The following is a 14,551-nucleotide window of genomic DNA, read 5'->3' as shown; positions in this document are numbered from 1 at the left end:
GTGCGTTGTTTTGCTCCTTTCCCTGACAGAGAAACTGAGGTCCCGTAGACTTAGCTGTTCTGCTTAGAGCTACACAAAAATACGCTGGGGAAGCCGGGTACTGACATCGGCTTGTTCTGTCAGCACCGCTCTGAGCACCGCTTTCTTCTCACAGAAGAGGAAGTGAGACCCAGACAAAGGCGAAAGGCAGAAGGCGTATACCCTGACCTCCTCGTTGCAGCCCCGCGGTGAAGAGGAGGAACCACACAAACTGGCAAACACTCCAAGCCTCACCAGAGACCCCGTCCCCTTTCTGAATGGCTAATGGGCTTCGTCTGGCCCTTCAATAAAACGATCTTTACCTTGTCATCGACTGCTTTGGGGCCCCCACATTTGAAAAGCTAAGACAGAGCTCTTGGTATGAATGAGCCTGCCACCTTCAGGCTGTTCTGGTCAAAGGAGAAGAGATGGGAGGAAAGGGGACCTTTTCTTATACAGAGAAACTAAAGGGCCCGTCAAACACAGGAGTGTACGGGGGTTGAGGCTTCTTGACGCAAGTAGCAGTTTCCTGTTATAAAATGGATTCTGGGGGAAACAATCCGTGCTCACAAGTTCCTGACAAACACAGGAAAGTGCCTATTCCTACCTCCGCCAGACAAAAACCGCTGCAGTCTTCCAGAGGCTTCATCAAGCTGAAAGAAGAAATACCTGCCCATATGCCATAAGGTCGCCGGCCACAAGCCAGTCCCTGGGCCACATCCTTTCCTTTCTTAGTTTATCCTGCACTAAACAAAACTGTCTGGAATTCATTCTTTAAAGGTTTATTTATGGTGCATAGAGACTGTTTATGTGAAGCAGGGTATTTGCCCATTTCCCTCTTGGGACGGTGTTTAAAACTACAGGGATATTTCCCTCTCTGGCACTTTCTGAAATACAATTAACAATACTGGATCTTTTTTCCTTTAACAAATCTGGTTTTTATTTAGGAAGGGGAGGAAAAAAGTAAAGGGTCTGAAGTTTCCCAACAAATTATTTCAAGCCTTTGAGAAGACAGTTTTAGGCTTTTTAAATAGTGTCTTTGTTTGAAATTCCCCCTCACCCCCACCCTCTTGCTCTCTGACCATTAAAATGTGGGTTTTCTTCCAAACTAGATTGCTCAATTAAAGCCCTTCTTTTGTAATCCCCCCATGCTCTAAATGGGAAAAGAACTGCTGTAGGCCACCTTGTGAAACCTTTTAAAGGCTCCTGGCCTCTTTTGATCTTTCTTTTTTTTAAAAAAATAAAAGAGGACGTATGAGCTACCTGGCACTGTCCACGTTATGCTGCTCCTCTCTAACGTGCAGACCTGGGAGAATAATGAGGGCGGAGGTGCTGGGCCTTCCTCTTTGCATTTGTGAAATGAAATTTATTATCCCCGCCCCCCCCCCCCATCACGGAGGAGGAATCCAGTTGAGACAGCAGATGTGAAACTGCTCTGAGGCCTTCTGAACAGACACTCTAGCTGCAGTAACGTACCCTCCCTGGAAACCCGAAGAGACTTCACTCGGAGATTTCTGACAGCCTCGCTTCTGGCCTGGAGTCAAGGGAATCGAGATCATTATTCCTTCACCACCAACGACGTGGTTACCTTTTAGTCAGACTCCTGCGACTCCAGCTCCAGGATGGGACTCCATTTCCCAAGCACATCCTTTCAGCCGTCACCTATCAGCTCAGAGAGCACACTGCTCTTCCTAAGAGCAGCTAATAAAGGGATATTAGTCTGTTAGGAAACTCTTTGAATAAATGACATTATTTTATGAGTCCCAGACTCCACCAGGAGAACTCAAGGCACAGTAAAATGGTGACTTCCACAAGCGGAGAATTTACCTCTGAAGCCCCAATTCCCAGCACCCTGCCTGAAACATGAATGTACCCCGTTCAGAGTGGCACCCGCCCCACACCTCATAATGTGGCTGCTCCATTAAGTTTACTTAACAATCATTTGAAAAATGCCTTAGAAATGTTCCCTAAACATAGTGCCAAATGAAACATTTGCCTTAAATGATTCCCAGTCTATTGTATGCAGAGAGTACATGCAAGCCTCAGACCCTGCAACTGGGGAGCGGGAGCCACTTCCACTGGAGAAAATCGTATTGCATTTGTCAGTGTGGGGTAAAGTTTTCTGCTGGGAGCAATTTGAAAGGAATATTTAGGTGTCTGTGTTTCTCAGTAAGATGATTTAAAAAACAAGAAGTCCTTAACTTTCAGGAAATGCTTAACACTGGTTTGCTGGGCGAGTGCCCAGTGTTCTGGGGGAATATATACTTTATCAAACAAACCCATTCCAAAGGGTCACATAAGTCAAGTGGATACTTGTGGATATTAGCAAGATAGTGGTTTTCCCATGGCTTCCCCCAAACGCCCATGCTAATTGTAAGGCTCTTCAGTCTCCTGGGAAACATAAGATGGAAGCAAATCAAGCAGCCAGGACAGTCCGACAGGAAGGGCACCCTGCCCTGTTCCCAGGACGTCTGCAGGGACAGCTCCTGCCCCCGGGCCCTGCCCGGCGTGCCCGGCAGCACGGCCCCAGTCTGCTGCCTTCTGAGGCAGTCACTCTTGCCCCGTCCTCATCCAAACAGGATCTGATGTTGACCAGACTACTGTCTCGGTACCTGCAAGGCTATTTTAGAAGCTGTGAGCTGGCAAACTGTGGACCACATGAGGCCCACACATGTGTTTCGTTAGGCCCACAAGGTTTAAGAAAAAAAAAACACAAAAGAACTCAAATTGGTTGGCAATGTTTAAAACCAGGAGATTCCACATAAAAACCCAGACTTCCGGCATCACTTAAAAAAAGCTGAAGATCTGGCAGCACTGGCTCACGCTCCCTTGGGGCCCCAGCTGGAGCTGTGGCGTGCTGCCCCTGCAGACGGAGCGTACACATGCTGTGGCCACGGTCCCCGCCGCACTGGTGACGGACTTGCCTCGCCAGCACAGTCCCTGCAGGCACCTGAATATATTATTCCAGGCTTATGACTTACCTGTTCGTGTCTCTAGCTAATCCTGTTCAGAAAGACAAACCATCCTGCAGTATCTGAAACAGGGGAGTATAGGGCAGTGGAAAAGGCTTAGGCTGGTGCTCGGTTGGGCGTGGGTGCCTTGATGGCCACCTTCAAGTACAGCAGAGGGAGAGAACCAAAAGCGATGGGTGCAAGCTTTAGAGTCAACCTAAGGGCAGACTTTCCAACAGTTACCTGGGTTCAGTTCCTGCTCCTGTCACTGCCTACACAGGCTTGAGTGACAAAACACTGCCAACTCCAGCACCCTCGGTCACTGAGCAAGGGGATCACTGCGGACTCCTATGGCTGTGAAATTCTCTGATTGCTTATATTCTAGGGGGCAGCACAGTACAGAGGAAACATATGGAGAGAGACTTTAGCATCAGGTAGGCCTGGATTTCAATCTCAGCCTGTGCCTTACTCCAACACGAAGATGGTATTGAGACTGTATCTGTCAGGTCCGCATCACGGTGACCCGGAGGAGCGTTATGTGCTGGCATGGCAGGGGGGAGGCAAGGCCACTCTCTGTGGGCAGTGGGTATGCAGCCAAGTCCTCCTTGAAGGTGGCAGACATTTCTAGTGTCAACCATTCAAGACGAGGAGTACACAGAGAGGAGAAGAGAACCAGCCGGGCAGGCGGGTCTTGGGCACAAAAGGAAGAGACTCTCTTGGCTGTAGCTTTCCTCTTGGGTCTGGGAGCGGCCCTAGGAGAGGAGGCGCTCGCCGCACTGAGATAAGCCAAGAGCTAAGCAGAGGGCAGATGGGTTTTAACGTAATTCTCTGTGTTTACTCTTCTGTTACGCCTTAATCTTTAGCAAAGTCATACTTAAACATTTTTTTAAAGGAATATACACATACACACACACATACATATATATGTGAGTCAATAAATCTTCTAAAAAAGGAAACCTATAAACATGTCTGCTACAAATGATGCTGGACAGAAAAAGCACAGAGTAAACACACTCATTCTTTTCCAAGGAAAAGTCATTTCTTAAAACTTATCCAGATACCAGCTCACCTTAAGATCCAGGGGTAGCTTGTTGGAGGTGAACACACTCAGCCTGATCTGGGGAATGCTGATTTTGAGATTTTCAAAGTAGTAGCGGATTGGCGTCCCTCCTTGCTCTGCTGTCTTTTCGTGGAGGTTTTCATCATACTTTTCAACCTCTGGTACAAAGATAAAGTTGTTTTTACAAAAAATAAATCTCCTGAAGTCTTATGACTCAAATACTTGATTTGCATTTTTAGAAACTCATATAAAAACGTAAACATCAATCTCTCTAAATTTAGTTTCTCGGGGTTCAGTAATATGTACGGTATCGTGATGCCATTCCTTTGTAAAGCTGATCTGTTTCATGTTGTTTATCAAAAAAGCACAACAGCTTCATCTTTTGATTTGTGACTCTATTACCATCTGGCAGATATCATCTTTGGGAAAAAATAATCCAGGTGGGAAAACCAGACGTCATGGGTGTGTCTGTTGGCAATAAGGTTTCTAAAAACCATGTTGTTATTGTTATAAATGACCTAGATTTCCTGAATTTATTTCATAAGATGATAGCCAAATAAGTGTTTGGAATGGAGTTTAACCGAATCATAATGAACAACATGACCCATAAATAATGAATCTGGAAACACAACGCCTTAAAAAGAAACAGGCTATAAAGAACTGACGTCAGGACAAGAGGCCTTCTCTCTCCTGCATGGTGGACACCCGTGTAAACGGCGTGAACGAGGCATGTTTTTTCCTTAGCGCACAACAGCAAAGGGCTCTTTTGATCACTGCTGGCCCCACACCCGTTTGGGCAGCTTATTTTCACTCGGCTTCATGTGCCTTACCAATAAAACCGGAGGTATTATACAAAGGTAATTAAAGCATTAATTATCAGACAAATTAATGCTTTTAAGCTATTCGAGTTCTATTTACAGAAAAAAAGAAATAGGTAAAAAAAAAAAAATGATACTGCAACAGAGACCAACTTATCTGTATTCAGGAAACAGAAACAGAGAGCAGAGGAGATACTCCATGAAAGGCAGGCAAGGCTTTCACAGAAGCGGGGGAGGGGAAATTATTTACAGCAACTCACAGGAAAGGCATGTCCCATCACACGTAAAGTAAAACTTCTCAGAAAGGCACCAAAGACAACAGGTACCTGGTAGGCAGGCCCTCAAGAGACTGTCCAAGTATAAACACTGGTGTTCCAGCGCCAAGTGGGAAGCAGCAGCAAACAGAGAGCATCTCGCTCTTATTCCCAAATACGCTTAAAACTTAAATTCCACGTCTGGGATAAAAAGGGCAAAAATATTTTTGCTTACATGGTGTGTACATATGTGCAAATGTACACATGTCCCAGGTTTTTTTTATTTTCTCTAGCCAACATGGGCAATAAACATAAATGTCTCTATCTTCTCATTTCTTCAGGCTCAATTTTAACTCTAGTCTTCAAAAGACTAAGCATTACTGATTTTCTCTAGGTTGTACATAGTCTTGCAAAGGCCACAGTGAAGAAATCTAAAATAGACAACAGCTAAATTATTTCTGTAACACTGCTGGAAAATTCAGGTTTTTCAACAGTTTACCTTATTCCCCTCTCCGAAGGAGGGTAAAGTAACTAAAAACCTTGTAAAGCAAAAGGGAACAAATGTAAAAAGTTAAGGAATTGAGGCTAGCCAGTTTTTTCCCCCTCAACTAAACCAAAGGAACTGCCAAAAGGATTTCTGATTCTCGCCCCGAGTCTGTTTCAGAAACAAAGGTTAAAAAACAAAGTGGTTTGCTAAATAATAACTAACACCACTTCTGTTAGCCTAGAGTAGAGACGTCAGCAAAGGCAAAACACGAGGACTAGCAAAATGCCTCCCAAAGGCTCACCCCTGGGCACTTCCGAGCACCTCCACGCCTTCCTTCCTCTGTCAACAAGCAATACCTTTGAAAGAGAAACCCGGAAACACAAACCTTCCTAGTTCAGGCTAAAAGTGGAAAGGGAGCTTGTCAGGCACTCTCAACAAACCTAATTTCAGAAGCAGGCTAGGAGATGCCGTCCTTGGGCCGATTCCCAGATACACACCTAGAGCATTCGACATTACCTGACTCTGCCTGATCGTAGCCAAAGAAACTCAGCAGCTTGAGGAGCAGTTTCTCTTCGATTTGCACCGTGAATCTCTGAGCCGTGATCATCAGATGCTAGAGGTAAAGAGATCCTGATTTACAGTGTGAACCCCAGAAAAATAAATCTGAGTTTTTCTGTGCCATTAAGAAGGCCCCACTGACATGATATGGTTTCTTTACTCAACGTAATTTTATAGTCATATCACCAAATTATTTCTGGCTCATCTCTCTCTACATTGTTATAATTAGCCAAAATTGCAGGTGTTTAGACAATTCACCACCTGTGGTTTGGTTCTGAGGGCACCTGTGTCTCATTAGCCAGAATGACACCTTCAGATGCATAGTGGTGGGCGAACTTCACAGTACTGAGCTCACATGGCTGGCGGCTAGTTTAAGGAGCAGTAGGACTGGCCTGTGGATTTGAGGCCTGGCCTCAAGACACCAGTGACAAAGGACCAGAAATATGGGAGGCAACCTTTTTGTCAGTTCCTCCTTTTCCAGAACCTGCTGCTGTGACAACTAGCTTGCACATGTAGGCTTCTCCAGGAAAGAAAATGTATCACTTTGAATTGCTCCCTTTCAGTAAACAGTGTGGCAGCTTACATCGGAGATGTCAGTCCCAAGGTCAGACCCCTCCTACCTCCCTTTTCAGTAGTCTTCTGGGTGACTCTGATCTAATTAATAATCTATCTGGATCATGCCTGGCCCTCATCAGTCTAGGAGATGCTATGCTTTCCCACAGACTCGGGCCCCAGTGGATTTAGAGCTACCACCTGCAAGGTCATCGAACACACAAATAAGAATATACAAGTGCTAAGAGGAGTTCCTGTCAGTTCCTTTACACATCTTAATCAGTCACCGTCCCGTCATCCCACCAGACTCTGTCCATCCACACCCCGCCCTGCTGCCCTGACACCGACCCGTGAGAGGACCAACCAGCCCTCCGCACGGCTCGGCCCCACCAGCCTACCTTGTAGATGTTGGTCAGCGCACTCTTACTAGGGAGCTTCACGGCATTCACCTGCACGGCAGGGCCTGTCTCCACGACCTCATTCTCGCTGCTCAGGGGAGTCACGTAGAGCATGAAGGGCTGAGTGGTGCCAATGAGCTGATTGTCCACCTGGGTCACGAAAAAGCAGCAAAATGAAAAAGAAACAGACAAGGGGCTCAGGTCTCCCTTTGGCCTCTAACTGGGAGAGCATTCCAGTCCAGAAAGGAGGAGTCTGGGAGTGACGTTACAAAGAGAGGTGCTGCCTTACAGCATCGCAACAGAACTCGGGCAAAAGTGCTCAGCATCAAGTTCTGCAGAACTCTGAACGTGATTCAAAGGTCTGCAGCTCTCCAGGGCTCATTTATTTGAGAAAATGAGCTAAAACCCAAGAAGAAGAGCAAGCTCTGTGGCATTTTCACTTGTCACTCCCATCTGTCCCCCCCAGGCCCACAGTGGCCTCAGGAACCAATAGCCTCGCAACCGCGGCGGAAACCCAGCAGCCGGCAGCCCCTAGAAGTTTGCAGCTCCCCTAGAAGCTCCGTCCCCAGAAAGCGGCCCCTTTTATCGCCTTCTCTGGCACCTCTCCCTTTCCCGATATCGGTAATTCGTGCCTTCTCTTTTTTCCCCTCATCCGATTGATCTCAAGGACCGGCCTTTGATTTGATTTTTTTTTCCCACTACAGTTGCTGGTTTCTGTTTCATTGATTTCCATGGAGATCTTCATTATTTCCTTTCTGCAGCGTATTCTGGGTTTGTTGTTGGTGTTGTTCAGCTGCTTTAGCAGCATTCCACAAATTCCAATACGTTGTGTTTTCATTCTCATTCAGTTCAGAATATTTTCTAATTTCTCCTTTGATCTATCTGTTCTTTGATCTATGGGTTATATAAAAATGTATTTAGTTTTCAAGTATTTGGGGCATTTTCCAAACTCTTTTCCCATTGCATCTGCTTTAATTCCGTTGTGATCAAAGCGCACACTGCGTGTGACTTGAATCCTCTTGAATTTGTTGAGATTTGTTTTATGGTCCAGAACGTGGTCTATTTTGGAAATGCTGCATGTGCACCTGAGAAGAATATGTTTTCTGCTGTTGCTAGGTGGAGTGTTCTCTACATGCTGATTAGGTCTAGTGGGCTGGTAGCGCTGTTCAAACCTAGTACATCATTAATGATTTCCTGCTTATTCTGTCAGTTACTCAGAGAGTGGCCACGGGATCTACTATAATTGTGTATTTGTCTGTTTTCTTCTTTCAGTTATTATGTCTGATATTAATCTAGCTATTCCCACTTTCTCATAACTAGTGTTAGCGTGCTCCATCTTTTCCCACTCTTTTCGTTTTAACCTATTCCTTTCTTTATTTTTAATGTGAGTTTCTAGAAGGCAGTATATATATAATTGGGTCTTACTTTTTAATCTGATCTGATAACCTCTCTCTTTTAACTGGAGGTGTTTATAGCATTTACATTTAATTAATTGATACAGTAGGTTTGAGTAAATCAACAATCTTCCTATTTGTCCCATCTGTTCTTTCCTAAATTTCCCTCTTCCCTGCCTTTTCTTGGATTAATCAAGTATTTTTTATTACTGCATTTTATCTCCTTTGTTAGATTTCTAGGTGTAATTCTTTTGGTGGTTGCTTTAGGGTTACGGTATTCTTCTTTAGCAGCCTACACTCAAATGACATCATACCACTTCACCTATAAAAAAAATTACAGTATGACTTCCGGTCAAGATGGTGATATATAGGTAAATGCAGTACTTAAATCCTCCCACAACCACATCAAGAATACAACTAAACTATAAAACAACCGTCATTCAGAACTGCCTGAAATCCAGCTGAATGGAAGTACTGCAACTAGGGATTTAAAGAAGAAGCCACGTCAATAATGGTAGGAAGGACGAAGATGTGGAATGGGCTAGTCCCACACTCACATGTGGTAGTTTAAAATTATGAGAACTATCTTGGCTGCGGAGGTCCCACCCGAGGAGCAAGGGCTCCCAGCCCCACACCAGACACCCCAGCCAAGAGTTCCAGTGCCAGGAAGACAAGTCCCTATAACTTCCGGCTGTAAGAACCAGCAGGGATTTCGGCTGAGTGAGAAGGAGGGCTTCTGGAACCCCAGGCAGTTCCTCCGAAAGGGCCCGTGCATGGATTTACTTGGACTCACTCCCTCTGTGCTCTAGCACTGGGGCAGCAGGTTGAAAGGAACCAGGGACATATGGGGAGGAACTGACTGGCCTCAGTGAAAGCTGGGGAGGGGCAGAAACAAGTGCTGGCAGAAGCCACTATTCCTTTTCTGAGGCTTGCCCCACAGAGCCGACAGGCAAGCGACATAGCTGAGTCTTCATCGACCTGGCTCACACTGCCTCACCCTGGTGATTCCCAGAGATGCCAACCCACCAACTTGCAGGCCTATCTGAGCCATTTCCAGTGGCTTTTCCATATGACTGGCCTCTCTTGTCTCATACTTCAGACTTCCCTAAAATTTTCTCTCCAACAAGCAGCATCTGGCCCCTGTGGCCCCCCAACCTCATGCCAAGTGGCTCCGTGCCTGGCACTAGAGGCAGCAGGCCTTGGTTCACAGCTTGGCCTCTCCCGGGCAACTCCAAGCCCAACTCAAGTAGCAGCCATCTGCGGATTGCTCTGTAGATTGTGCTGGGTGGCCCCAGGTAAGGTACAGCTAGTGGCTGGCTCTACACCTCCCAGGGGGTACCAGAGCCGCCAGGGTACCTGGTGGACAGCTTCAGACCATGTGGATTACAACCCTACCAACTCTACAAGCGACACACTTAAGGGGCAGCCTTGGTGAGCACCAAAGCCCCGCTGGAGCAAGTCCTGCTCCACAGGGTCAGCTCCTGCACAGCAGCTCATCTGCTGTAGTGGCAGCTGGTCCTCGTAGCCGAGTGGCCTGGGGGTGTCAATACCTCCCAGTGACAGTAATATAGCAACAGGGTAGCACACACAGCCCACAAGGGGCGCACCTACAGTGCCCAGCTTGGGTCACTGGGGAGGCTGCACCACTGGGCCCTATAGGACGCCTACTCTACAAGGCCACTCTACAAAGTCCGGGAGAAGTGGCAGCTGTACATAACACATAGAAACAAACATAGGGAAGCAGCCAAAATGCAAAAAAGAAACAGGTCCCAAATGAAAGAAAAAAAGAAACCTCCAGAAAAAGAGCTAAATGAAATGGAGGTAAGCAAACTAGCAGAAACAGAGGTCAAAACACTGGTTACAAGGATGCTCATGGAACTTAGTGAGAACTTCCATGGCATGAAAAAGGACATAGAAACCATATACAAGAACCAGTCAGGCTCAATGGATTGAGCGTCAGCCTGCAAGCCAAGTGTCGCTGGTTCAATTCCCAGTCAGGGCACATGACTAGGTTGCACGTCAGGTCCCCAGTTGGGGGCACGAGTAAGAGGCAACCACACAGTGATATTTCTCTCCCTCTCTTTCTCCTTTCCCCTCTCTCTAAAAATTAATTAATTAACAAATAAATAATTAATTAAAGAAAAAAAAAGAAAGAACCAGTCAGAAATGAAGGATACACTAACAGAAACGAATGATAATTTACAGGGAATCAGCAGTAGAGAAAAGAAAGCCAAGAATGAAACCAGTGACTCGAATTAAAAGAAAGCAAAATATACCCAATCAGAACAGCAAAAAGAAAAAAGAATCCAAAAAAAATGAGGATAGTGTAAGGTGCCTCTGTGACAACTTCAAGCGTACCAATATTCATATGAAAAAAATGATAGAAAATTCCCCTAATCTGGTGCAGGAAATAGACATACAATTTCAGGAACCATAGAGAGTCCTAAGCAAGAAGAACCCAAATAGGCCCATGCCAAGACATGTCATAATTAAAATACAAAAGTTAAAAGATAAAAAGAGAATCTGAAAAGCAGCAAGAGAAAAGCAGTTAGTTGCCTGTAAAGGAGCTCCCATAAGACTATCAGCTGATTTCTAAATAGAAACTTTGTCGGCCAGAAGGAACTGACAAAAAATATTCCAAGTGATGAAAAGCAAGGACCTACAACCCAGATTACTCTACCCAGCAAAGCTATCATTTAGAATGAAAGTGCATATGAAGAGCTTTTCAGATAAGAAAAAGCTAAAGGAGTTTATCACCACCAAACCAGTATCACAGGAAATGTTGAAGGACCTTCTTTAAGAAGAAGAAATAAAAAAATTAAAAATATGGTAATAAATACATATCTATCAACAACTGAATCTAAAAAACAAATAAGCAAGTAAGCAGAACAGAAACAGACTCAGATACAGAGAACATTTTGACTGTTGACAGACAGGAGGGGGGCTGAGGGGATGGGTGAAGACGGTGAAGGGACTTGGAAGTACAAATTGGCAGTCACAGAACAGCCATGGGGCTGTAGAGGACAGCCCAGGGAATACAATAATATGCTAGTAACTATGTATGGTGTCAGACAGTTATGAGATATATTAGGATGATCACTGAGTAAATTATATAATGTCTAATTACTGAGGCGTATACCTGATACTAATATTGTATGTCAACAGTAGTTGGAAAAATAAAAAATAAAAAAAAATTTTAATTTAAAAATTACAGGACTATAGTTCCATTTCTCCCCTTCCAGATGTTATGATATGGCTGTCATTCATTTTACTCTAATATGTATAGATCACAAAATATAGTGCTATTATTTTTGTCTAAACGATTATCTCTTAAAGAAATTTAAACAGAAAACTACTTATTAACCCCCATACTTATTATTTCAGATGCTCTTCATTCTTTTGTGTAGACCCAGATTTCCATCTTTACCATTTCCTTCTGGCTGTGCAATGCCCCTTAACACTTTCTGCAGTGTGGATCTGCTAATAATGAGTTCTATGTATCTTTTCTATAAAAACATTTCTTTCACCATTGTTCTTTAAAGATATACTTGCTGGACACAGAATTCTAGGTTGAGAGTTTGTTGTTGGTTTTTTGTTTTTGTTTTTTTTGTTTTTGGTACTTTATAGATGTTGCTCACTGTCATCTCACTTACGTTGATCCCAATGAGAAATCAGCTGCCATTCTCACCTCTGTTCTTGTATGCAATGTGTTTTCTATTCTGGGTGCCTTCTCACTAGTTCTGAGTAATTTGGTGTAGTTTCCTTCATGTGGGGTGTGTGTGTGTTTGGGTTTGGGTTTGAGTTGGAGCTGCTTCTATCTTGAGTTTATAGTTTTCATTAAGCTTGGAAAATTCATGGCCAAATTTCTTCAAATATTTTTTTCTAAAAAAAAAAAATACATACCTTAATTAAAAAATACTTCATTGCCAAGAAACACTATCATCTGAACCTTCACCGAGTCATAACTTTTTGCTTGTAGAGATCTTGCCTCAATGTTGACGGCTGCTGACTCATCAGGTTGGAGACTGATGAAGGCTGGGGTTACCGAAGCAATTTCTTAAAATAAGACAATGATACCTTATTGATTGATAATTTCTCTGTAGCATGTGATGCTGTTTAATAGCATTTTACCTAAAGTAGAACTTCTTTCAAAACGGTAGTCAATCTTCTCAAACCCTACTGCTGTTTTAGCAGTAGTTTTTATGTAATATTCCAAATTTATGTAATATTCTAAATCTTTTGTTGTCGTTTCAACAATCTTCACAGCATCTTCACCAGGGGTTGTTTCCATCTCAAGAAATCACTTTCTTTGCTCGTCCATAAGAAGTAACTCATCCATTCACGGTTTACCATGAGGTCGCAGCCATTCAGTCACATGTTCAGGCTCCACCTCTAATTCTAGCTCAAGTGTTATCTCCACCTCTGCAGTTACTTCCTCCTCTGGCGTCTAAAACTCCTCAAAGTCACCCATGGGGGTTGCGGTCAACTTCTTCCAAACTCTTGTTAATGTTGATATTTTGACCTTTTCCCACGAATCATGAATATTCTTAATGGCATCTAGAATGGTGAAACCCTTCTAGAAGATTTCTTTCTTTATTTATTGTTTTTTCTATTAGTTGTCCCACTTTTTCCTCTATTACTCACTCCCAACCCCCTTCTCCCACAGTCAATTGCCACCCCGTTGTCTGTGTTCGTGGGTCATTTACACTAGTTCCTTAATTAGACCCTTCTCCTTCTTGCCCCCTTCCTTCCACCCCCCCATGGTAACCGTCAGTCTGCTCCTTGTTTACATGCCTCTGGTTCAATTTCACTCATTTGTTTGTGTTGTTTATTCCGATCCATCAGAAGAATGATATCTATGGCAGCTATAGCCTAACAAAATGTATTTCTTAAATAATGAGACCTGAAAGTTGAAATGACTCCCTGACCCATGCATGGGCTGAGGGATGGATGTGGGGTTAGCAGGCATGGAAACAACATGAACCTCACTGTCCATCCCCATCAGAGCTCTCGGGTGACCAGGTGCACTGTCAGCGAGCAGTAATATTCTGCAAGGAATCCTTTTTTTTTCCTGAGCAGCAGGTCTCAACAGTGGACTTAAAAACATTCAGTAAACAATGTTGTAAACAAATGAGCTGCCTGTCATCCAGGCTTTGTTGTTCAATACCTGTGCTCACAGGCAGAGTAGATTGAGCATAATTCTTAAGGACCCTGGGACTTCTGGATGGCAAATGAGCACTGGCTTCCACTTAAAGTCACCAGCTGCATTAGCCAAACAACAGTCAATGGTCCTTCCAAGCCAGGCACTGGCTTCTCCGCCTGCACTATAAAGCCCTCGATGGCACCTTCTTCCAATACAAGGCTATTTCGTCTGCACTGAAGATCCATTGTTCAGTGTAGCCATGTTCCTGAATCATCTCAGCTAGATCTTCTGGGTCACTTGCTGCAGCTTCTACATCAGCACGTGCTGCTCTGCCCGGCACCTCTGTGATACAGGGATTGCTTCTTTCCTTAAACCTCATGAACCAATCTCTGCCAGCGTCCACCTTTCCTTCTGCGGCCCCCTCCCCTCTCTCAACCTCCACGGGACTGAAGAGAGTGAGGGCCTCGCTCTGAATTAGGCTCCGGCTTAAGGGAGTGCTGTGGCTGGTCTGATCTCCCGTCCAGATGGCTGAAACTTTCTCCGTGCCAGCAGTAAGGGTTTTCACTTTCTTATCACTCATGTGCTCACTGGAGTACCACTTCTAACGTCCTTCAGGGCCCTTTTCTTTGCATTCACAACCTGGCTGGCTATGTGGTGGAAGAGGCCTGGCTTTCAGCCTGTCTCAGTTTTTGACATGCCTTCCCCACAAAGCTTAACCATTTCTAGCTTTTGATTTAAAGTGAGAGGCAAGCAACTCTTTCTTCCACTTGGACACTCAGAGGCCACTGAAGGGTTATTAACCGACCTAATTTCAATGTTGTGTCTAAGGGAACAGGGAGGTCCGAGGAGAGGGGGACGAAGAAATGGGCCTTTGGTTGAACAGTCAGAACACACACAAGACTCGCTGATTAAGTATCC

At 44.5% G+C, this 14,551-nt stretch overlaps 1 protein-coding gene across 1 annotated transcript in view; it reads right to left on the bottom strand.

Annotated features, from left to right (window-relative positions):
* The window catches only part of VPS13D (vacuolar protein sorting 13 homolog D), a 235,897-nt gene that overhangs the window by 87,952 nt on the left and 133,394 nt on the right, over positions 1–14,551 (bottom strand). Inside the window, exons 61-63 of the mRNA XM_090268616.1 lie at positions 7,097–7,246; positions 6,105–6,201; positions 4,039–4,187 (exon numbers count right to left, since the gene is read on the bottom strand). Coding sequence (XP_090124742.1) covers positions 4,039–4,187; positions 6,105–6,201; positions 7,097–7,246 — 396 coding nt within the window. The remainder of the gene's footprint in view (positions 1–4,038; positions 4,188–6,104; positions 6,202–7,096; positions 7,247–14,551) is intronic.

This window comes from Furipterus horrens, unplaced genomic scaffold (assembly GCF_987537825.1).
Source record: "Furipterus horrens unplaced genomic scaffold, mFurHor1.1.pri manual_scaffold_3, whole genome shotgun sequence".
In the NCBI taxonomy this organism is placed as follows: domain Eukaryota; kingdom Metazoa; phylum Chordata; class Mammalia; order Chiroptera; family Furipteridae; genus Furipterus; species Furipterus horrens.
Note: the sequence above shows the minus strand (reverse complement) of the source record. Positions and strands in the feature narration are given on the sequence as shown.